General features: G+C 47.5%; 1 protein-coding gene across 1 annotated transcript; it reads left to right on the top strand.

Annotated features, from left to right (window-relative positions):
• The first annotated feature begins 3045 nt into the window (after nucleotides 1-3045).
• On the top strand, nucleotides 3046-10232 carry LOC138836815 (uncharacterized). Its single transcript, XM_070035439.1, has 8 exons — nucleotides 3046-3377; nucleotides 4216-4308; nucleotides 5145-5329; nucleotides 6942-7147; nucleotides 7296-7485; nucleotides 8645-8832; nucleotides 9492-9634; nucleotides 10005-10232. The coding sequence occupies exons 4-8, from the start codon at nucleotides 6996-6998 to the stop codon at nucleotides 10136-10138; spliced, it is 807 nt and encodes a 268-aa protein (XP_069891540.1). The 5' UTR covers nucleotides 3046-3377; nucleotides 4216-4308; nucleotides 5145-5329; nucleotides 6942-6995; the 3' UTR covers nucleotides 10139-10232.
• Nucleotides 10233-24608: the final 14376 nt, after the last annotated feature.

Raw genomic sequence — 24608 nt, 5'->3', positions numbered from 1 at the left:
AGATGCTTGTGCTATTATTTTGAACCTCAAGAATGGTAAGGTCAATAATTCTTTTTTTCCCTCATAAAGTACCCACCCTCAGGTGTTTTATTACAATCATAATAAAGAGACAGTCATTTGCCAGGCAGATCTTGAACTCCGGAGATCAGGCGATTATCCTACTGCAGTTTTCTGAGTAGCTGAGACTACAGGTGTATACCAGCACATCTGCCTCCAATTTTTTTTTCATTTATGCCAAAGCATGAAGGAAAAGACAAACAACGAATGGGGAAAACTAGATTGCTGCAGTAACAAGAGCTAATATGGCAACATACTGAGAACTTTTACAAACGTACAAATTAAAGCAAACCCAAAGAAAAAGATAGAAAATTATGTTAAAAAAGTCATGAGGGGGAAAGGCAAGTGACTGCTAAATATTAAAATAGTGCACACACGTGCATACATACATACACAGCTGTCTCATTTCTACTTGTCTAGTCCATAGAAATAGATGAAGATGAGGATAACATTGTAATTATAGTAAAAATAAGAAATGGAAAAGCATTATTTGAATATTTTTGTGGTCTATTAGGTCATCAATTGTTCTTAAAATAACAAATAATTTGTTTTTTAAAAAAACCATGTGTCAGGGGCTTTCTCCTGCCTGAGACACTTGATGCTCTAACTCCAGGGCTTAGCTTTGTGGCTCCTGGCACTCATCTCAATGTATGGAAGAGAAAAAGAAAGGAGGAGAACAAAAAGGGCAAAGAGAAAATTCAATTCACATCCATCTCCCAAGGGACCTGTATCTCATCATACCTCTTTAGTGAACAATCACTGCTGGAGGGGAATTTCCTGCCTCTGAAATGGTGGCTGGAGCTGAAACAGTCTTATTTCTGGCTGTCAGTGATAATAACCAGTATTTATAGCAGCACTATTTGTAATAATCAAATGTGAAAGTAACTTGTGTCCATCCAAAGGTGAAGGTGGTTCATGTGGTTCATATACTCAATGGAATATTATTCAGCCCTACAAAGGGAAGAAAAATCTGCCACCTTCTGCCACATGGGTGAACCTTGGAGACATTGTGTTAAGAGGTGAATCTATCTTCTGCTTAGAGGTACTATATGACTACTCATCTAAGTGATCTCATATAGACAGAAAGTGGAACAGTTGCTGTCAGCAGCCTGAGGTGGAAAAATGTAAAGTTACTGTTAGTTCTGCATGATGGCAGATGGCTGTGATGACCATGATTCACAACATAGGGAATGTTCTGTTTTTTTGGTCAGTAGTAGGGCTTGTACTTGGAGATTGGGCTCTGTTCCTGAGCTCTTTTTTTTTTTTTTAAGTTGGTGGTGGGGCTTGAACTCTGGGCTTGGGTGCTGTTCCTGTGCTCTTCAGTTCAAGGCGAGCACTCTATGGCTTAAACCACAGCACTACTTCTGGTTTTTAGTGGTTTATTGGAGATAAGAGTCTCACAGACTTTCCTGCCTGGGCTGGCTTTGAACCGGGTGCTCTACCATTTTGAGCCACAGTGTCACTTCTGGTTGTCTGGAGGTTAATTGGAGATAAGAGTCTCACAGACTTTCCTGACAGGGCTGTCTTGGAACCACAATCCTCAGATCTCAGCCTCCTGAGTAGCTAGAATTACAGGTGTGAGCCACTGGCACCTGGGTACAAGATAGGTTCTTTTAAAAAATATATATTTATTTAAATCTATATATTTAAATATTGTTGACCCATTGTTACAATGGGTCAACCCCTGTCCTTATTTATGTTCTTAATGCCCCTAAACCCTGTCCTGAAAACACTTAGGAGTCACATTTTGATGGCATGCATCTTTTATGCAATTGAAACAAATTGTATGTGAAAACAATCAGGTGACTATACATCTGTCCTCTTTTGAGACTGAACACAGAAAACTAATCATTTGTTGTCTCTCTGGTGTGAGCCTCCTAGGTGGCAGGGGACACAAAGGATGGCAGGGTGACTGTTGTGATTCCATTTATGCTGTGACAACACAGGGGAAGTAGCTGAAATGACAGCAAACAATGGTCCAGAAAACCCATGAAAAGGGAAAGTTGAAACAGCCAGGTCTAGGGGCATAATGACAGAATAGCCACCACTTCCGTCCTGTGTGCTTGGCCAGTAGCAAAGACTCGGCCTCCTTTGCCACTGTCTCTGCCTCTGCCTAGATGATTGCCATGCATCAGCCCTGAACAATTGTCCCCCAGGGGTGACTCACCAGTCCTGCCTCTGCCTGGATGATGACTATGCAACAGCCCTGAACAATTGTCCCACAAGGGTGACTCAGTAGTACTGCAGTGCACTGGGACCCACACACAAAATTCACCATCTTGTAATAACAAAGAAAATTCAGATTTCTTGACAAGTGGCCACATTGCAAGAATCATGTCTCATTTTTTTTAAAACAGCCTAGTTCCATTAAAAAAATCATGGTGGGAACTGAGAAGGTGGCTCAGTGGTAAAGCTCTTGCCTTGCATGCCTGAGGCCCTGGGTTTGATTCCTCAGCACCACATAAACAAAAAGAAAAAAAAAAGCCGGACGTGGTACTGTGGCTCAAGTGGTAAAGCTCTAGCCTTGAGCAGAAGAGCTGAGAGACAGCGCCCAAACCCAGAGATCAAGCCCCACGACAGGACCCCCCCCACCGCCCCCAAATCCGAATTAGTGTAGAAACACAATGCCCCCTTGTGTAGGGTCCTTCAGATTCCCAGGTAGATGTGGAGTGGAAAGATTGTTTTGTCTCACACTGGCCTGCCAGGTGGAAAGGTTGGTCAAGTGCCCCTCAACCCTTAGACTCCCACCGGAACTGCGTGCTCATGAAGGCAAAAGGCCATAAAAGATCAAGAGGTCAGAGGGTGTGGGCCTATGGGTGGGTGATGTCAACGGGGACTTGGCATCGCTGAGTGGGGGATGGAAGGCCTGTAATGTCACATGACCACACTTCGTTGATGACCAACTGCCACAGAACTCAGAACCCCAGTTGCCCAGTTGCCCTCAACTGAAGAGACGGTACTTCTCTCTTTGCCAGAGGGAAAGGCAACAGTGTTTGGCTGCTGTCTTCCGCCGTAGAAGACACCCTGAATGTGGCCACTGCCCTGAACGCAGCCATGAGGCTCCTCGTGCTCAGAGCGCCCCGCAGCGCCTGAGACACTGGCTCACATCCCATGCCACGCCAACAAGAATACTTGGCAGGCGGCGTTCAGAAGTGTCAAACAGCCCACGGGATGTGTTGGGCCCTGACCGCCACATGGCCCACTTATGGGCTGATCCTAACAGTCCAGAACTGGGCTCTCACGGTCTACCCATGACCGCAGCACCGCTGCCTCAGCTCAGTCCTGGAGAGGTTCGCCGAGACCAGCCCATCACTAGTACTGTGAGTACCCTGAGCTCAGGGGATGCCCTGCTCCATGGCAACCGCATGGCTGTCCCATGGGCCGGACCAGACAGTTGGAGCCACAGCTCTGACAGCCTCTATTCCACTGATGTACTGCTGCCCCTGCTCAGTCCTGGGGAGGTTCACCGTGCCCAGACCACCACAAGCACGGAGGGATGCCCTGCATTGTGGAGAATATATGGTCGTCCCACAGGCTGGTCCAGATAGTCAGGGCCACAGCTCTGACAGCTTCACTTGCACTGCGGCACCGCTGCCTCCACTCAGTCCCGGGGAGGTTTGCTGCTCACGGGCTGGTCCAGACTGTCAGGGCCACAACTCTTGACAGATTCACTTCCACCAAGGCACCGCTGCCTCCACTCAGCCCTGGGGAGGTTCTCCATAGCCAGCCTACCACTAACACTATGAGTGCCCTGATCAACTCCACGTCCTTCCTCTTCTGCCCAGGTCCAGGATGTGACTGTGCTCAGGCCTGGGCAGCAGTGGGCCTCAATCAGGTCTCCACAGGGATGACTGATAAAGCACAGGGGCCTGTCAGAACCAGAGCCCTCTCTCTTGCACCTTGCCACGGGTATCTAGGAGGGAAACATTCCTGGGCTAGCCCCACTCTCATCTCATTTACCCCGTTCCTGCCCAGTGCATAAGAGCCATCAACCCTGCAAGATCATGGGGCTCTCTGCTGTCCAGGGAGGGCCGGGTCCCTAAGGCTTCCACCCAGCCACAAACAGCCCCAACAGCGGCCACACACCGTGTCCCTCCCTCCTTCCCATCCTCACTTTCACCCTTCTTGCTGACCCTGTGGCCTCCCCTGTCTTTGCAGGCCTGCACACAAGGCATAGGCCAGGACAACACTAGCTGGACCTCCGTCACATACAGCCTCAAGATCAAGCACAGGTGTTGATGAGTAACACGGGTGAGTGTGGATGTGTGTCAATTCCTCCAATGACATCCAACCCACACAGCACACTCACACTGGGCGGGGCTTAGACAAAGTCATGCAGGGCTGTCTCTGCCAGCCCCACAAAGCCATAACTCCCACTCCAGACCCTGTACTTCCTTGGCAGGGACACCACTGCCAAACAGTCCATCACCAATGTAATCCAGCTCCATGCCCACTAGCCACACTTGCCAACAACTCTAACACTCACCACACGTGAAAGCGGCTGGCTGCCCACATGTGCACCTCGGTAGTTCTTGGGATTTGGCTGCATTGTCCCATGTCCCCTCCTGCCTACTCCTGGGCTCACCCACCACCTCTCAGCCCTTGTGCAGGGACCTAACAGCTTCTGCACCTTCTGTAGGCTTTCCCTGCCCATCATCACATTGGAGGCTGCTTCGAGCAACTTAAAGGGCACACATACTATTGCAGGCTCCCAGTGTCGTGTGTGTGTGTGTGTGTGTGTGTGTGTGTGTGTGTGTGTGTGTGTGTGTGTGTGTGTGTGTGTGTGTGTATTCGAGTAAGCCTGTGTATATGGGAGCAGGAGTGCATGTGCATGCTGGTGTGTGGGTATATGTGTTAGAGAAAGAAACAGACAGAGATAGAGACAGAGACAGAGACACAGAGAGAGGGACAGAGACAGAGAGACAGAGGGAGGGACAGAGACAGAGAAAGAGAAAAAAAAACCCATGCCTGCTTTTCCCATGCTCTCCTAAGGGCAGTGAGGTTTGTTCTGAGCTCCAGCTCTCCCCAAGCCTCCAGCGGGCTCTCCCGTCTTTTTTGAAAATCCAAGCAACTTTGTATCTCCCTAGACTGAAAATGGGATGCTGGTCCTGAACATGGAGGAAAGGTCCACAACCTGGAAAATAAGGACTGTGATACCAACTACTTCATCCCAGGGGGTTGGGGACCCAACACCTGGGCTTCTGCAGAGCCGCGGTTCTTTGGACCGCATGGAGGCACTGTGCTCCAATCAAGAGGCTGTGAGTGTGACCAGGTGAGCATATCCTGCAAGGCTCTGGCTGCCATTGGCAAGCCACAGCTCATCGAGCCTTTCATGGACAGGTTTGAGGGTGGTTATTAGCAAGAACTGGAGGAATTTCACTGTGCTGTGGCACCTTTGACTTGCAGGTGCTCGGGGACTGGCTGTCACCTCTGCCTGGTGCTGCTAAGCCTGGGTTGGTCCCAGACCCCCAGTCCAGATGGACGCCAGTGTGGACGCCTCATACCCATCGGGAGCTGTCCCACAGGATGCTCTCCCATGCAGCTGCTGCCATTGCTCAGTCCTGAGGTGTATTACCCTGACCAGCCAAGGCTGGTGGGTCCCATACTGGGCCCCTAATACTTCCTCCTTTGGGGGTAGGCAAGCAGTCTACACAGACCCAGAACCCTCTCTCTAGGAGGCAATCCTGGCCATACCATCACCTCTCCTCCTACAAGCCGTAGGACACGCTGGCACACTCACTGGACAGCCACCAGCCCTGCCAGTCCATGGGGCCTGCTGCTGTCCAGGGAGTGCTGAGTCCCTAATGTTTCTAAGCAGCCATAAACAGCCCCAACATTGGCCATACACCATGTCCCTCTCTCCCTCCCACTTTCACCTTCATGCTTCTCGCTGGTGCCATGGCCATCCCTGTTTTTTGCAGATCTGCATACAGGACATTATTCAGGACAAGCACAGCTAGACTCCATCACATACAACATCACTGTCAGGCCCTGCCTTTATCAATCATGTGGATGTGTGTGGATGCGTATTGGTTCCTCCAAGGACATCCAACCCACACAACACACTCACACTCAGCTGGGCTTGGACAAAGTCAGGTGGGGCTGCCTCTGCCAGCCCCACAAAGCCATAGGTTACCCTCCAGCCTCAGCACTTCCTTGGTAGGGACACTGCTGCCAATCATACAGCACCCAATGTAATCCAGGCCCCCATCTCCATGCCCGCTAGTCACAACACACCTACCCACAACTCTGACACTCACCACACGTGAAAGCGGCTCTCAGCCCATATGTGAACCTACGTAGCTCTTGGGCTTTGGCCCAATTGACACATGTCCCCTCCTGTCTGGTCCTGGGCTCACCCACTGCCTCTCAGCCCTTGTGCCAGGGACCTAACAGCTTCTGCACTTTCTGTATGCTTTCACCATCCATCATCAGGCTGGAGGCTCACTTTAAGCAATCTCAAAGTGTACACTTAACTACTGCAGGCTCCCGATTTTGTGTGTGTGTGTGTGTGTGTGTGTGTGTGTGTGTGTGTGTGTGTGTGTGTGTGTGTGTGTGTGTGTGTGTGTGTGTGTGTGTGTGTGTGTGTGTGTGTGTGTGTGTGTGTGTGTGTGTTTATGAGGATTCTAGCTAGCCAAGCGGTGTGGGAGCGGGAGTGCATGTGTGTGCTGGGTATGGGTCTATGTGTTAGAAAGATAGAGAAAGGCACAGAGAGAGAGAGAGACTGAAAAAGACAGAGAGAGAGAAAGAGGGAGAGAACAAATGCCTGCCTTTCCCATGCCTTCCTACGGTAGGGAGTTTGTTCTGAGTTCTAGCTACCCTCAGGCCTTGAGCAGGTTGCTTACACCTTCTTTGAATAACCAAACAACTCTGTGTCCTCCCAGGCTGAAAACAGGATACCAGTCTGGAGCAGGAAGGATTTGTACAACCTATGGCAAATGTGCATGATGACACATGGTACCTTATTGCGTGGGGTTGAATACCAGGCACCGGCCCCTCTGCACAGCTATGGCTCTTTGGACCACATGGAGGCACTGTGCTCCAGTCAAGAGGCCCTGTGCTCCAGTCAAGAGGCCCTGCCTGTGACCAGGTGAGCCTCATCCTGCAAGGCACTGGCTGCCATGGGCAAACCACAGCTCATCCAGGCCCTCACCTGGGCAGCTGGGAGGGTGGGTGTGTAGCAAGAACTGCCAGGACCCTCACTCTGCTGTGGCCTCTTTGACTGCTGTTTCCTCCAGGTGCTTCGTGGCTGGCTGGCACCCCTACCTGGATCTACTGAGCTTGGATTGGTTGCACACCCCCAGTCCATATGGATGCAAGTGTGGGCTGCTCATGCCCATATGGAGCTGTTCCACAGGCTGCTTTCCCATGCAGCAGCTGCTGCAATTGCTTAGTCCTGTGGTGTTTCGCCCTGACCAGCCAAGGCCTGTGAGTCACCTACTGTGCCCCTCGTCCTTCTTCCTCAGGGGCAGGCAGGAGAACTCCACAGACACAGAACCTGCTCTCTAGACTGGGAGGCAATCCTGGCCTCACCATCACCTGTCCTCCTACAAGCCCTGGGGTGTGCCTGCTCACCAGCCAGCCATCAGCCTTGTCATTCCATGGGGTGTGCGCCTATTTGTAAAGGGCTGAGTCCCTAAAGCTTCCAAGCAGCCACAAACAGCCCTAACAGAAACCAAACACCTTGTCACCCCCCCCTCCCTCCTTGCCTCCGTCTGTCCCTGTTCAGCTTCTTACTTCTTGTTCGCCCCATGGCCGCCCCTGTCTTTGCAGACCTTCACACAGGACATTGTCCAGGACAATCGCAGCTGGATGTCCATCTCAAACAGCAAAGACATCAGACACCAGTGCTGGTCACTCCTGTGGGTGAATGTGAATGTGTGTCAGTTTCTCTAAGGATGTCCATCCCACACAAGACACTCATACTGGGCCATGTTTGGACAAAGTCATGTGGCACTTCCTTGGCAGGGACACTGCTGCCAAACAGTCCAGCACCCAGTACAATCCACACCCCATCTCCATGCCTGCTAGCCACACCTGTCCACAACTCTGACACTCACAAACATGTCAGCGGCTTGTTGCCCACATGTGCACCCAGGTAGCTCTTGGGCTTCTGCTGCATTCTCACATGACTCCTCCTGCCTATTCCTGAGCTCACCCATCGCCTCTCAGTCCTTGTGCCAGGGACCTAACAGCTTCTGCACTTTCTGTATGCTTTCACCTGCACTTTCTGTATGCTTTCACCATCCATCATCAGGTTGGAGGCTTGCTTTAAGCAAATGCAAGGGGCACACTTGCCACTGCAGGTCCTTGGTGTCTGTGTGTGGATTTGTTCTTGCCTGTGGGTTTACAAGCAGCCTTCATGGGTGTCCACGTGTGTGTGTGTGTGTGTGTGTGTGTGTGTGTGTGTGTGTGTGTGTATTAGAAACATAGGGAGAGAAAGAGAGAGAGCACACAGAGAATGCTTGCCTGCCTTTCCATGCCTTCCTAAGGCTGTGGGTTTGTTCTGAGCCACAGCACCCCATCAAGCCTCCAGCAGGGTGCTTGCATCTTCTTTGAAAAACCAAACAACTCTGTGTCTCCCTAGGCTGAAAACAGGATGCTACTCTGGACCACGGAGGATTCCTATGGAAATGTGTGGAAAATATGGATGATGACACATGGTACCTCATCTCAGGGGTTTGGGTACCAGGCACTGGCCCCTCTGCGCAGCCATAGATCTTTGGGACCCATGGAGGCACTGTGCTCCAGTCAAGAGGCCCTGCCTGTGACCAGGTGAGCCTCATCCTGCAAGGCTCTGGCTGCCATGGGCAAGCTAACCCTCATCCAGGCTCTCACCTGGGCAGCAAGGAGGGTGGATGTGTAGCAAGAACTGCCAGGACCCTCTCTCTGCTGTTGCCACTTGGACTGCTATTTCTTCCAGGTGCTTGGTGGCTTGCTGTTACCCCTACCTGGGTCTGCCAAGCCTGGACTGGTTCTACACCCAGTCCTTAGGTATGCAAGTGTGGGCTGCTCATTCCCATAGGGAGCTGTCCCACAGGCACCTTATGCTGCTATTGCTTAGCTCTGTGGTGTTTCGCCCTGACCAGCCAAGGCCGGTGAGTCACCTATTGTTCCCCTCGTCCTTTTGCCCCAGGGTCAGGCAGGAGGACTCCACAGACCCAGATCCCTCTCTCTAGAGTGGGAGGCAATCCTGGCCTCAGCATCACCTCTCCTCCTACAAAACTTGTGGCACACTTACTAACTGCCCAACCAGCAGCCATGCAAGGCGTGGGGCTTGGTGCTGTCTGAGGAGATGCTAGGGCCCAAAGTTTCCAGGGGGCCACACCCTGCCTCAACAGTGGCCACTTGTCATGCCCTTGTCTTCCTCCCTGCCTCCCTTCTTTCCCTCCTTAAGCTTCTTGCTGGCCTCCTGCCCCTTCCTCTCTTTTCAGACCTGCACCACTACTACATTGCTCCACCACATGCTGGCAAAGCCTGGCTGCACATGGACCTATGGGTCTTCCTATGGAGATGCCAACCCCTGCCCTCCCATTCCGGTTGCATCATCTGGAGCCCACTGATGCAGAGGCTTCAGGTGAGTGCCACTGGCCCCTGAGCTGTTCTTTCGAAGGAAGGGATAGCCAGTCCTACTTACACCCATGAGCCCAGGTGCCTGAGCGAGTGTGCATGCATGCAAGTGCACTCCCACAGTCACATGCAACACAGGCTCGTACAAGGGCACAGGAATGTGTGTTGTATATGGGGGGCAGACCTGGAACAGAGTGTGTGTATGGGGAAGAGGGCCGACATCTGGGAAGGACCCAGAACCATCACTTGGTGGATGCTGTAGGGGCCTCCATCCACCTTGGGCCGCCTCAGGGGGCAGAGCTCAGTCTGCAAGGCAGTGGGCAAGGCTGTGTCCCGACACCAATATTGGCTCTATACCTGCTCTGCTCCTCTTGCAGCTGCGGGGCCAGCTCCAGCCCCAGCTGTCCTAACATCAGCTGACTTCTCACCGCCAATGCCACTGGCCAGACCAACAGCCAGCATGACAAATGCTCCAAGCAGCCAAAGGCCTCTTCACACCATGCCACAATGAAGCCTTAACCTAGACCACGTCTTGCCACACCCCTACCTGCCCGGTTCATCACTAATCCTCTACCTTCAGTACTTAGAACTTATTTACTCTTATTTATTAAAGTTTATTAGAAAACAAAAAAAAGGCACACAATTCCTCTCATGAAACAAAGAGAGTTCCACTCCGTGGCTTCCAGTGGATTCCCAGGTGGCGAAGCCATTGGCACTGTCTACTAGGGAGCACATTGCTCAACCTCTTCCCTGAACAGGACCTCCCCACTCCTCTGCTCCTTCTTCATGGCAGCCAAGGGACTTGTCCATCTGCCCTTGACTTCATTCCTTACCTCCCTGGCTGGTGGCTCCTTATCTGCCCTCTGAGTAGTAGTAGTAGTAGTAGGAGGAGGAGGAGTAATAATAATAGTTATAGTAGTAGTGCTAGTAGACCTAGTATTCATAGTAGTTCTAATAGGCTCTGATTCAGGTCACAAATCTCTGTGTCCCAACGGGAATTAAAAGACAGAACAGACCTCACCAGACAAGAGAGAAAGCCTAGCAATCCTCCCAGGGTGGCATGGACTTTCAGAGGACAGGAGTGCATAGGAGTGCACACACAAAGAAGGGCCTAATCCAGCCCCTGCCTGGTCCAATGTGGGGAGAACTCTAATGTGGGGAGAACTTCCCTGGAGGGTACATGTTGGGAACACCATTCCTTGGGCCCAAAGCACACAAAAGGCCTACCAGCAGCTCTCTTGTTCAGGGATCCATGAGGGGCAAAGAGAAAAGGAGAGCCCATTGATCCAAAGGACATGAGCCACATTCTTGGCATCTGGGAATTTCAAGATGGTGGGAGTCACTGATGGGAGAAACTAGTGGGTAGACTTGAAGTGTGATGGTGGGCAGTTGGGAACTAGAGGATAGCTATAAGACATGCTAGGTTTTTAGCCCACCTGAGGGGAAAATAGAACCAGTCACTCAATACTAGATCTCTGACTGGTGCTCAGTTTCATGTCTGCCCCTGGGCCTGCTCTGCCTTGCAGCCATGGTAGCCTCTTGCTCTAGCAGAGCACTGAGTTCTGGCTCCATCATGCACTTTGAATGGTTATGAACCCCCAGTTCTCAGCCCCCTGACTGAGATTAGGATTATAGGCATGAGCCACTGCTGCCTAGACTTTCCCTTGAAAGAAACATTGTGGTGCTGGAGACTGAATGTGGGACCTCATGCATGTTAGGTAAGCAATCTGTCCCTTGAGCCTTGCTTCCAGCATGTTAATTTTGTTTATGAGATGAGATCATCCTACTTTCACACAGGCCAGCCTGGAACTTGTGATCCTTCTGCATCTGCCTACTGATAGAGTCATAGGTATGCACCACTATATCCAGCTCTCTGTTGAGCTTTTCTCTACAGTGAAGTAGAGTTTGTCATAGGACAAATGATTGATGTGAAGCACCTGGGGCTCCTTGCTAGCCTTTTGTCACTAGGAGTTCTGATGAATACTTACTCTCTTCCACCATAAATATACCACTTGTCACCCATGAGTAGGCATCTGGCTTCCTGAGGAGTACCTAGGGGACAGGATTCATCCTCTCTCCCTCTGTCACTCCACCAGTAAGTGCTAGATATGCAGAAGCCCCTAATGACTGGAGAGTTTACTGCAGTTGATTCCTGGCCATCCTAGGGGCTCAATAATGGCCTCTGGTAAGAGGATAATGGGTGGGCCTACTCATGACCATCCTCCACAGACCATGGGCCTCAGAGACAAGATAGGTATTACTAAGTAAATGTTGAGGATCACCAGGTAAACTGAGCTTCAGATAGACCAGGAATTCCACCTGGGTGTGGCTAAATCCCATGGAAACTTCACATTTCCAGTCTGTTCCATGACCCTCCTCAGGGTCAGGGACATTGTCCTGCTTTCTCCAGCCTCATAAGAGGCAGGCACTTCATTCATCTAACAGGTGGGCAACAGGTGACTGCACTCAGTGTACCACCAAGCAGCTGATAGGACCCTATTCTGATCACCCTTCTCTGCATTTCTCTCCAGCAGATCCCAGGCCAGGTCCTTCTTCCTTCGACACCAGGCTTCCAAGTGCACACACAGCACACATTCACACAAGGGGAGTTCTGCCTTTACCAGACCAGGTGATCTGCAGGAGAAGGTGTCTGCCCAAGAAGGAGACCAAAGTGGTCTGTGGCTTCATTTACTTAATTTCATTTCAGTCCTCCCTCTTCTCTGCCTATGAGTTAGTAGTTAACTAAATACACACACATATATGCCCACATATGCCCACATGGAGCACCCACGCATGCGCGTGCGCAAACACATCTACACTTTTGCACAGAGCTATGCTCATGCAACAACCCTCTTTAACTGTGAGCTCAATAATTACTGGAAACTGAGGCTTGCTCACAAAACCAGAGGTGCAGTTACTCACCCACAGCTAGACACTCAGCAACAGGATGGCTTCCTGGCATGGACCCTGCTACCTTTGCAATTGATCTCTAGTGTCTATGAGAGTCTGTCTGGGTGACAATGGCCAAATGTCAGATCTGAAGGGACAGAGAGAGATGGCTCTGGGGCATTCCTGTTTCTGTGAATGAGGAGACATGGGAAAAACACCAGACTTCCTCTTGGGGTTCTGACTTCCTTGGTCTGGCAGAGCATGATGATCTCTTTTGATTTTGTTTGTTTGTTTGTCCTTCTTCAATCCCACAACAGATTTTTCTTTGGGAACCACTGTCTCAGGGCTAACGCTGATGGACCCATGGTGGTTGATGGATGTGAACTTGATGTGCTCGGGTACAAGAAGCAAGCTGGTAGCCATCCTGAAGCTGTCTGAAAATCTGGCTTTTTCTTTGCAGGGGGGTGGGTTATGGGGCTTGAACTCTGGGCCTGAGCACTGTCTCTGAGCTCTTCAACTCAAGGTGTGCACTCTACCATTTGAACCATAGTGCCACTTCTGGTTTTCTGGTGGTTAACTAGATAACTGTCTCACAGACTTTCCTGCCTGGGATGGCTTTGAACCATGATCCTCAGATCTCAGCCTCCTGAGTAGCTAGGATTACAGGAGTGAGCCACCAGCTCCCAGTGAGAAGCTGGCTTTTGTCACTGGTAGCTGAGATCCTCAGGACTGACCTGGGTTAACAGAGAGCATATCCACCCTCCTTCCTTCTCCAGCCTCTCTGTCTCTGTGTGTGTGTGTCTCTCTCTCTGTGTCCCTGTCTGTCTGTGTTAAAAAGCATCTCTTACTAGAGAGACGAAGGTCCTAGCCACCTGAGCCCCAGGTTTGCCTCTCCATGCCACCTCTCCTGAAGCTGTGGGGAAGATGGTTGTTAACATCCCAGTTGTGCCAGGAAATGATTGGCTCACATGAACAGATAGTATTGACTGATCATAGGCCAGGCCAGGGGAATATGTGTGGGGCTGAACTGTAACCCCCAAATCAGTATTTACCTACTAAACCTATTAACTCATGCCTACCACGTTGTTAGAAGTGGGGCCTTTGGGGATGGCCCTAGGTCAGAGGAGCTGATGGTTGGTATCAGTAGGTCCTGGATCTCATGGGAAGTTATCTTAAACAGAGAAAGAGGGGGTGGCTATGTGAAGATAAGGATTTAGAATGGCACCACCATAAACTCCAGATGAGCTGAAGTTTCCTTTAGAGACTTCAGAGATTCAGCCTTGTTGATTAAATTTCAGATGTGTGTGTGTGTGTGTGTGTGTGTGTGTGTGTGTGTGTGTGTGTGCGTGCGTGCGTGTGCGTGTGTGCGCACGCACTCCCGTGTGCGCTCCCGTGCTGGTACTGGGGCTTGAACTCTGGCCCTGGGTGTTGTCCCTTAGCTTTTTCACTCAAGGCTGGAGCTCTACAACTTGAGCCATAGCTCTACTTCCAGCTTTTTGCTGCTTAATTCGAGTTAAGAGTCTCTCAGATGTTCCTGCCTGGCTTGCCCTGAAGCTGCTATTCCCAGATCTCAGCCTCCTCAGTAGCTTAGGATTATAGGCATAAACTATTGGTGCCTGACACTGGCTCAATCTTTTTGCTCAGGGATGACACTCTACCCCTTCAGACATGCTTCTAGTCCAACTTTCTTGCTGACTAATTTATAGAGTGTCTCAGAAATTTTTCTGTCTGGGCTAGCTTTGAAGTGAGATCCTCAGATCTCAGCCTCCTGAGTAGCTAGAATTATACTTGTGAGCCACTGGTGCCCAGCAAGTTCCAAACTTTTACCTCCAGAAGGTGGGGAAGACCAATTTCTTCTCCTCTATGCCTCCCAAAGTGTGGAATTTCTTACTGTCAGTTAGAGGAGATAAAACATTGTCCTTCTAAAACAAAGTGGTAATAACCAGCCACTAAATGACCCAGAAACTGTGTAGCTGAAAGCAGCCATCTGACAACAGATGCCTGGGATCTAAGATCCCATTTAGATGCATTAAAGCCAGCAGCAAGTGACCTACAAGCAAGGCGGGAAAGCCTTTGGGTTTAGGAGAACACAGAGTCCCAGGTGACACCTGGGACTCCTGGTGTATGGCCTGGAGGGGAATTTCAGTGACTCATGTTAGAGAGGCTAGAGAACCTGGGGTCTGTAAAAATAGGGGACCAGAAGGACATGGCTCCAGAGAAGCCCTGGGACAAAAGGATGTAAATCCAGGAGTAAAGGATGAGGTGGAGGTCAAGGTTAGAGTTGGAGTTCATGCTTCTTGAAAAGCTGGTTGTAGGATGGTATGTTAGAAGTCAGTATGCAGGAAAGTGAATAATTTCAAAACACATTGTAGCTGTGCCTGAAGATAGCATGGGGGAAACTCAATGTAAACTATTGATGATCAATAAGAGGTTAGGGAACTGAGGAAGAAAAAGCAATAGAGATGATTATTCTGAGGAAAAATATAATATGGGTGAAGTGGAAGAAAAACATCATGGAATTTATGAGATTACTTTTTGTCTGATGGAAACTTTACAATAAATGAATCAAGAGGATAGTGCAATAGTACTATATATATATATATGTATATATATATATATATATATATATATATGTAACATGGACTTCTGAAGTAAACATGGTAAAAACCCTTGGAATAATGAATGCTTCTAAAAAATCAAAACTAAATGAGAGGGAAAAAAAGCTCAGATGTGGAGCGACCATCAGAAAAATTATATTAAGCGAAGTAAGCCAAGCCCAAAGAAATAGGTCCCATGGTTTCCCTTATTTGCAATATCTAGTCTATGTATGAGTCAAGCAGAAAAGGTCAGATAATGTGATGTTAGGAAAATGAACCCTTAGATATGTATTTTAATGCTTTTTTCTTTCATGCATTTGTTTCTAACATATTTATAAAATTACTTTGTTGCTTTGTATGTCCCTCCCCTACAGTATAACCCCTGCTTTCACTATATTTGATGTCAGTATAACTTGTGGAGGAGATGGGGAAAAACAAGTCGTTTAAGGATACAGGTGGACCTGTTGCAACAATGAGACGTACAAGTTGTCATGTCCAAAACGAGCTTTACAATATTGGTTGGGGGGGGAGGATTGGGCGGGGAGGAGGGAGGCTGGGAAGGGATGTGAGAGGTAAACAAAGGAGGAGGCTGCAATGCTTGGTAAGAAATGTACGCATTATCCTGCCCATGTAATTGTAACCCCTCTGTACAGTATGTTCACTAAAAAAATTAAATTGAAAAAAATCAAAACTAAATGAGAGGAAAAAAAGCTCAGATGTGCAGTGACCATCAGAAAGGGAAAGGCTGAAAAAAAGGGTGAATTAGGAAGAATATGGCTAGTATAGTTTGTTTCCACATGTGAAAATAGACCAATGAAATCTATTAAAATTGCTTTTTGTTTTTGTTATTGCTGGTATTGGGGTTTTAACTCAGGGCCTCTTGCTCTTGCTTAGCTTTTACACTCAAAGTTGACTTTCTAACACATGAGCCACACCTGTATTTCTATCTTTTTGCTGGTTAATTGTCAATAAAAATTACTTGGACTTGGGCTGGGAAGGTGGCTCAGTGGTAGGGCGCTTGCCTTGCATGCTTAAGACCCTGGGTTTGATTTCTCAGCACCACAGAAGTGGCCAGAAGTGTCACTGTGGCTCAAGCTGAAGAGCTGAGGGACAGCACCTAGGCCCAGAGTTCAGGCCCCACAACCGGACCCTCCCCCCCCCAAAAACAGAATTACTTGGACTTTTCTGTCTGGGCTGGGCTTCAAACCAAAATCCTCAGATCTCAGGATTACAGTCATGAGCCCCAAGCACTTGACAGATTGTTTTATGAAGTGGGAGCAGGGTAGGGTGTTGTGACAGAAGTGGAATAGTTGTATGTGTGGAAATGTCATGATGCAACCTAGTTTCTTGTACAACTAAAGTTAGCTAATAAATCTGGAAAAAAATCAGTATATCTCCAGTGTTATCATTTTCTACTCTGGGCACACACCCTGGTCAGTCTCAGAATGCTCCACCATTTGTCTTGACTTGTCAAATGGTATGATACATTTGGTCCACTCAAGGTTTGGTGCATGGCTTCAGACAGTGAACGCATCATGGTGCTATCTCGGTTGAGCTGGAGCTGTAGGTCAGTCCCACCAACTTGTGGCTGTTATCTGTTGGTTTGCATCCAGTGTGGACACTTAAAGCCAGTCCAGTCCATCAACAATCCTGTCATCCCCATGTCCACAAGACCTTACTCGCTTCCACCCTCCTCACCTCTGCCCTGAAACGCAGTACCCTAAATTCATAAAAAATGCTTGATCCAGACCTTTTCAGTGAGGATGAAAGAGAAATAAATAAAAGCTTAATCCCTCTCTTCAGAGAGATGATCTGTTCTGCTCTATAGTCTGTTCTAAAAATGGTCACTTCCATTTTTAAATACATGAGTAAGATGAATCTCTGGTAATTCAGGAGGATCTTTGAAGGCCATTTTAATAGTAGGTTAAGATTCTGAGGCCAGATTAAGGAAAAGAAAGAAAGGAAGGAAGGAAAGGAGGAAGGAAGGAAGGAAGGAAGAAGGAAGGAAAATGATTTTTAGATCCCCTGAAAACATCATCTCTCTGGCTGTGTGTCATTGTAATGAGAGTGTCCTGTGGGCACTGATGCCACACAGATATGAAACCACAAATAATTCCAGGGCCCCCCAAGAAGCTAGGATGCTGTATTATATCTGTCTCTAGCTAGAAGACCTGGCCCCATGTATGTTACTATAAATGTTACAAAAGAAGGCCAGTCCAGAAAGAAGTGGCCAAGGATGGCTAAAGGGAAAAGGATGATGGAAAAGATAGTGTTGTTAGAAACCTTGTCTAAGAAGGTGAAGAAAGCTGAGAGAAACTGATCAGGAGCAGTTCCCTAGAAAAGCCACAGAACAAACTAGAGAGAGGGAGAAAACAAGCCAGGAGCTTATTCTGATTTCATAATCCACAGATGTACTACTAAAAGCAATGGCTGAGCCTCTGGTTCCCAGGACCCAGGTTCTCGGAGGAGTGAGGTTCTGACTAGGGAGCTGGATGTTCCATGTATTACTCAGTCATCACATGATTAGGCCAATGGATAAGGCTGATGTAATCTTCCATTTCAAGATTTGTGAAAGAGCCAGATTCTCCTCTTCCCCAACATGGCTTTACATTTGCTGTGCCTAGCTCTCTCATTTTTGTGATATTTGGTGGGGGTTGGTGGTATCCACACCAGGATCCACACAAGCAAAACATGGCTAAGGTAAGTTCAAGAAGGACCAAAAATACTAGTGCTAAGTCAAACTATAACATCACAGAGTTTAACGTGCAGGATTGGAGTCAGTGCAGATTTTATTCCTATGCCGATCAATTGGAAGACTTGGGGGAGAAAGCAATGCTGAATTCTGTCCACTCATCCAAGAAGCACCCTGTAAGGGTTCCAACGTATTTCATTCTCTTATTCAGGGCAGGGCAGGGGTGAGATCTTGCCTATGGGATTGTAGGGGGAAATGGAACCTTCAGTATGATATCTCCAGCATGGAATCTGCATTCCCCAAATTCTTTCAGAATTCAAAAATGCCCTGGATCCTACCATGGGTCCACATGCAGACATCAGAAAGGAAGAGGCGTAGGCAAGGTCTATGGATAATGAATGTCTTTGAAGGGCCTGGCCTGTAAGGCAAGACTTGGTCCCCAGAGGGATGCCACTATGAAGTGGTAGAACATTTTTTGGATCCCAAGTAGCCTATCCAAGGGATTATGGAACCCTACTCTCTCTTTTTCTTCCTTGACTTTATGGACATTAGGGAGTTTGGTCCATCATATACTTATAACTATGGCTATCCATTTCCCAGTCAAAGGACTAAGAGAAATTCATGCCCTGATGCTAGAATCTGTAAAACCATAGCCAGAATAAAAAGCTTTTCATTGTCTCAGGTATTGTGTTACAGTGATGAAAATCTGGGCTAGCACACTTGCCATGTTAAACTGTAATGAAGGCTACATACAGGCAACCATCTCTGACTCCCTGGTGAAAGAGGCTCTGTGCCTGATGGGGGTGGGGCATTCCATAATCACATAGACCCAGTAAATGAGTATTGAGGAAAGCCAAGCGTCTGTGTGTGTGTGTGTGTGTGTGTGTGTGTGTGTGTGTGTGTGTGTGTGTGTGTGTGTGCGCATGCAGATGCAGCACGCGCACTCAGAAAGATAGCAGGTCTTTATATAGGTCATTGTATTATTACATGAATAAATATAACAACACCACTATAAACAGTGACAGCACTCACATCCTGCATTTCTTATTTATCCACAGGGGATGCTCTCAATACCCTCAGCAGGTGGCCCATAGACCTTATCAAGCCTGTAGATCTTGACAATCTCAGCATAGGCATTTCTTTCCTTATTGAGATCTTAGGCCATGTCACATAGATAAGGACTTTATGGTTTCTCCCTGGCATCTACAAAGCGTCTATGTTACTCTTGTGCTTTAAGACCATTATGAAATAAAAGAGGGTCCCTTGCATACCAGTTCTGGGAGACTCTGACAGTCCCTCTGATAACTGACTGCTAAATGATAATGAGAAGTTATCTGTACCATGTGGATACACTGAAGAAAGGGCTGGCTCCTCCCTGGGGCAGGATAGAGCAGAACCAAGCAAGATTTCATCATATCACTAGGAATGGCTCGCAATCAAGAAGTTGGCACACTGGTTATTTCATTCTACTTACTGTTTTTAATCATGGCTGGTTCCAGGTAATTGAAGCTGTAAGTACTGAAGTTGCAGGACAGGGACTGACAGTTGGTACTGTATATTAGGTCACATGCTAAGTGCCCCACCCACACATTCTGATTCATTTTAATATTAAAAATCGACCTTTGTGGAACATGAGGTGGAAAATGAAGGAACTTGCTCAGCTCACACCAATGAGCTAACGCCTCAAGCAGTTGCACCCAGCATGGCACCCCTGGGCCACTGTAAGGTAAATGTCTCGAAATCACTCTCCAAAGGTGTCCAAGGCTGTAGCATCTGCCAAATTCGGTGATACCAATTTGTGAAGCTTCTTACATGGCATCATGTGGCCAGGACGATTATGTATAGTATTCCTACATAATATTTTAATATTTTACTTTATTTTTATTGCCTTACACTAGTTACATAGGGAGGAGATTCCATTATTACATCTCCATACATGTTAAAGTATATTCTCATCAATTTTACCCCCTCTATCACACTCTGCACCCTTCCTTCTAAGAAATACTATTCCCAACAGGTTCCTTTTATCATCATCATCATCATCATCATCATCATCATCATCATCTTTAAGTAGTTGTACTAAGGAGTTGCCACTTCACAATTTAATATATTTTACATTATTTTTTTAATCAATGCCAGTCTTTTTTAACATCTTTTTTTTTGTTGTTGTTGGTCATGGTTCTTGAACTCTGGGCCTGGGCACTGTCCCTCCGCTCTTCAGCTCAAGGTGAGTGCTCTACCAGTTGAGCTACAGTGCCACTTCTAGTTTTCTGGTGGTTTATTAGGGATAAGTTCCTCACAGACTTTCCTGCCCGGGCTGGCTTTGAATCATGATCCTCAGATCTCAGACTCTTGAGTAGCTAGGATTACAGGCGTGAGCCACCAGCACCCAGTGAGCCTGCTAAGTTTTTTTTTGTTGTTGTTATAGGGCTTGAACTCTGGGCCTGGGCGCTGTCCCTCAGCTCTTCAACTCCAGGCTAGCACTCTACCACTTGAGCCTCAGCCCCACTTCCTGCTTATTCTGCTTATGTGATGCTGAGGAATCGAACCCAAGGCCTCATGCATGCAAGGCAAGCATTCTACCACTGAGCAACCTTCCCAGCCCCCCTGCTAAGTTTTTTGAGTATTTTATGATTTTGCTTTAACGTGGCTTATTTAATTGTAAGTTTCCTACATTTAATCTTGAACAATTGCCATGTTTAACAACCAGCTTGTAAAATCCCTGGCAACTTAATAACTGGCTCTTATGACCTAGTCCAAGCTGACTCCCACCTGCAGGCCCCAGCCACCACCACACAAATAACTTAAAGCTGTTCACCACTGTGCTCCTTACAGAGGCTGAGCTTGGCCTTTTTCAGCTGACTGGGACTTGGCCTTCCTTCAAGCTGACAGGACAAACATCAATGCACAAAGTTATAGCACTCATGATCCTGGGATGAACATGTATAAAATAGAATCTGTCTGCAGCAGTTCTGAGAACAGAGCTGGGGTCATGGTTGACCTTGCCTCCTCTCTATACTAGGACTTAATGTGACTCCCAAAGGTGAAAATACCTGCTTAGGAAGGATAGAACCACTTTGGGGGCATCTGAACTTGCCAAGTTCTTTCATGATTATTTGTATTCTTAAAAAACCTGCCAATGTTACAATAACATTCTTTCTAATGGATGAGTAAAATTCCGTTGTGACTCTACACCACATTTACTTGATCCATTAGTTCATTGAGAGGCATCTGAGCTGATTCTATACCTTGGCTACAGTGAATAGTGCTGCAATGAACATGTTTATACTGGTGGCTTAATTGGAACCTGGTTTGTGATAAATTTATCCTAAACCTGGTTTTGGATAAATGCCCAGGATTGGATTTGATGGATCACATGTTTAATTTTCTGTTTAATTTTTTGAGGAACTTCCAGATTGCTTTCCAGAGTGGTCAAACTAGTTTGCATCATTTGTAAAGAAATGGAAAAACAGAAAAAATTATGTTAAGTAAGTCAGGCCCAGAGAAACAAAGGCTGCATGTTTTCCCTCACATGTGGAACCTAGAATTAGCTTACAAACTAATAAGTAAATACATTAGGTAGTATGTAAATGTACACAAATGTATTACTGAAATATGGTAGATTCAAGGGAGATCACAAATAGTGTAATTCCCTAGAAAGGCAAACTCAAAGTTCAACAAAATGAACACCAGCAAACAGGCACTTGTAAGAGAGGAGATGGAGTCATGAGGAAAGAGGCAGACAAATTAAGAAAGAGAAGTGGGAGGGGGAGGAGAGAATGCAATGAAGACTTCAATGTATATCTTACAAAATTAAGAGAAGTGAGGAAGGGGAAGGTTGGGGTGATGGGTGAGAATGTTGAAAGGGGTGACATTCATCAATATGCATTGCATATATATTCATGTGTTGCTCTGTAAAATGACAACTGCTTTGTACAACTACTTAAGAATAATAACATTGTTTTAAAGAAAGAAACCTGCAGGTAGAAGAGATCTCACAGTAGAGATAGCAATAAATACTCAAATCCTGGAAGAGTCCCAAAGTGAGATTAGCGGCAGAAGAAACCAATCATTCAGATGCTTTATTTATAATCACATATCCTAAAGAAAAAATTAAAGGGAAAAGAAAATAGAAGGGTAGGAAGGAGAAGGGAGAAAGAAAGAAAGAGACAGAAAGGAAAGATGGAGGGAAGGAAGGAAGGAAGAAAAGAAGGAAGGAAGAGATGAAGGGAAGGAAGGAGGAAAGAAGGAAAAAAGAAGAAAGAAAGGAAGAAAAGGGAAGGAGGGATGGGAGAAAGGAGGGAGAAAAGCAAGAAAAAGAATAGAAGAAAAAGAAAGGGAAGGAAAGAAAGAAAGGAAGGAGGGAGGGAAAGAAAGAGAAAGAAAAATAGCAGAGAAACAGAAAGAAGTCAGAGCTGGGTGCTGGTGGCTCACAGCTGTAATCCTCCCTACTCAGGAGGCGAAGATTTGTGGATTGTGGTGCGAAGCCAGCCCAGGAAAATCTGTGAAACTTATCTCCAATTAACTACCAGAAAACTGGAAATAATGCTATGGCTTAAAGCGGTAGAGTGCTAGCCTTAAGTGAAAAAATCCAGGGACTGTGCCTAGCCCTGAGTTCAAGCCCCATGACCAATGAAAGAGAGAGAGAGGAGGGGGTGAGGAAGACAGAGGAGTCATAGCCCAAGCAAATCAGTACCAGCAGCTGGCATACGAGGCCTATGAGAAGAAAATGTATATTTTCCTATAATTATAATTTAGGTGATTTATCTAATATGATAATGCTTGCATAAATATTTGAAACTCACAAAAGAAAAACATAAAGAACACACATATAGTGTGGAGAGCTGTGGGTGCCTCGCCCAAAGACGGCGCGGCCGTAAGGCGCGGCCGCAAAAAATGGCGCAGCCACATGGCGCGGCTGCAACCAAAGATGGCGCTGGCTCCCGCCTTCTGTTTTCCCGGTGACGAGTGCTCTCTGTAAAAACAACTCCTTATATGGCTATGACTTGGCTCCTAGTTTGCTTCCGTGTTTGCGACCCTATCGGTATATGCCACGTGGCGCTTTGGGATTGGCCATCCAGGAGGCTTATAACCGGAGCGCGAGTGTGGGGGAGGGGAGAAGCGGAGAGAAGTGGGAAGAAGCGGGCAGAAGAGAAGTGGGAGAGAAGCTTTTAGCAAGGTCCTGAATAAACTGCATTGAGAAGAATCCTGGGTCGCGTCTTCCTTGCTGGTCAAGGTGGCCGCGACAGCTGGTGGCCCATATGGGGACTTCAGAACTCTCTGCAGTCAGGGTGGTGCACAGGTATATTCCCAGGAAAAGGGGGAATCCGTGACAAGAGCGGGGGTAAGTTCCCAGGTGAAGTGAGAATCCGCGATTAAAGCGTGCATAATACGGGGCTCTCCTCTGTAGATAAAAGAGAGAGCGGAAACCCGTGAAGAAATAAAATACAGGCCTAAAATGAAAGTAACAAAAAATAAAATTTTTAATAACTAAGATGGGCGCCGCGACATCACATCCAATTTTTCTGGCCCTGGAAGAGCTACTAAGCTCAAAAGGACTAAAGTTGAAGAAGGGTACTTTACAGAGGTTCCTTGAAGAATGCAACATTGTAGCTCCTTGGTTCATAGTGCCTGGGAGCCTTACAATAGCCTCATGGGATAAATTAGGGAGGGATTTGGACTTTGCCTATGAACAGGGCACATTAAAGGCAGGAGTCTGCCCCATTTGGAGATTGATTAGTGGCTGCCTGGAGGATTAGAGCTGCTGTGAGATTATAGAAAATGGACAGTCAGCACTGGAGCAGTTACAGGAGGAGCGGTCAGAGGAGGCGATCAGTGAAAAGGGAGACAGTGAACAGGGCAAAAGGGGGCGACTATACCCAGATCTGTCCGAGCTAAAATCGGAAAGAGGGAGTTCCAGCGAGTTAGAGGAGGAGGAAGTGAGAGCACTTATTCAACAGATGAAGAGGAGCCATATAAAACAAGGGGAACGTAAGCTAAGCCAACCTGTGCTTAATGAGGACGTAGAAAGAACTTCCGGTCAGACCCCTTTAGCTCCTCCTCCATATCAACATGGAGACAATGGGCACACGTTTTGCCCGGACACTTGGCGAACTGCTCGAGCAGAACTCACCTTCCCAGTTTTTCAAGACAATAATCAACAGAGATTCCATGAGCCTCTAGAATTTAAAGTAATTAAGTCCCTGTCTGAGTCTGTTCGGACATATGGGCTTACAGCCTCTTTTACCGTAGCTCAAGTGGAAGCTATAAAGAGATACTGCATGACCCCCTCTGATTGGGCAAGCCTAGCACGGGCATGTTTGAGTCCAGGCCAATACTTGGATTAGAGGGCATTTATACTGGAATTTTGTAATGAACAGGCAGCCATCAATCAAGCGAACGGACGTCAGGCTTGGGACAGAGACATGCTCTTAGGACAAGGCCGCTTTGCTAATGCTCAGATAGGATATCCCCCTGAAGTGTATCAACAGATAAATGATATTTGCATTAAGGTGTGGAAATCACTACCAAATAAGGGGGAAGTTGGCGGCAATCTCACCAAGATCCTGCAGGGGGCTACCGAGCCTTTTTCAGATTTTGTGGCCAGAATGGTGGAAGCAGCAGGCAGAATTTTTGGGGATCCTGACATGGCTATGCCTCTTATAAAACAATTAGTCTATGAGCAATGCACCAAAGAATGTAAAGCCGCCATTACCCCGTATAAACATAGAGGGTTGGAGGCATGGATGAAAGTATGCAGGGAGCTGGGAGGACCTCTAACTAATGCAGGCCTTGCTGCCGCA

Source organism: Dipodomys merriami, unplaced genomic scaffold (genome assembly GCF_024711535.1).
Source record: "Dipodomys merriami isolate MVZ:Mamm:240054 unplaced genomic scaffold, mDipMer1.0.p SCAF_26, whole genome shotgun sequence".
Lineage (NCBI taxonomy): Eukaryota > Metazoa > Chordata > Mammalia > Rodentia > Heteromyidae > Dipodomys > Dipodomys merriami.
This window is presented reverse-complemented; position numbering and strand designations above follow the sequence as displayed.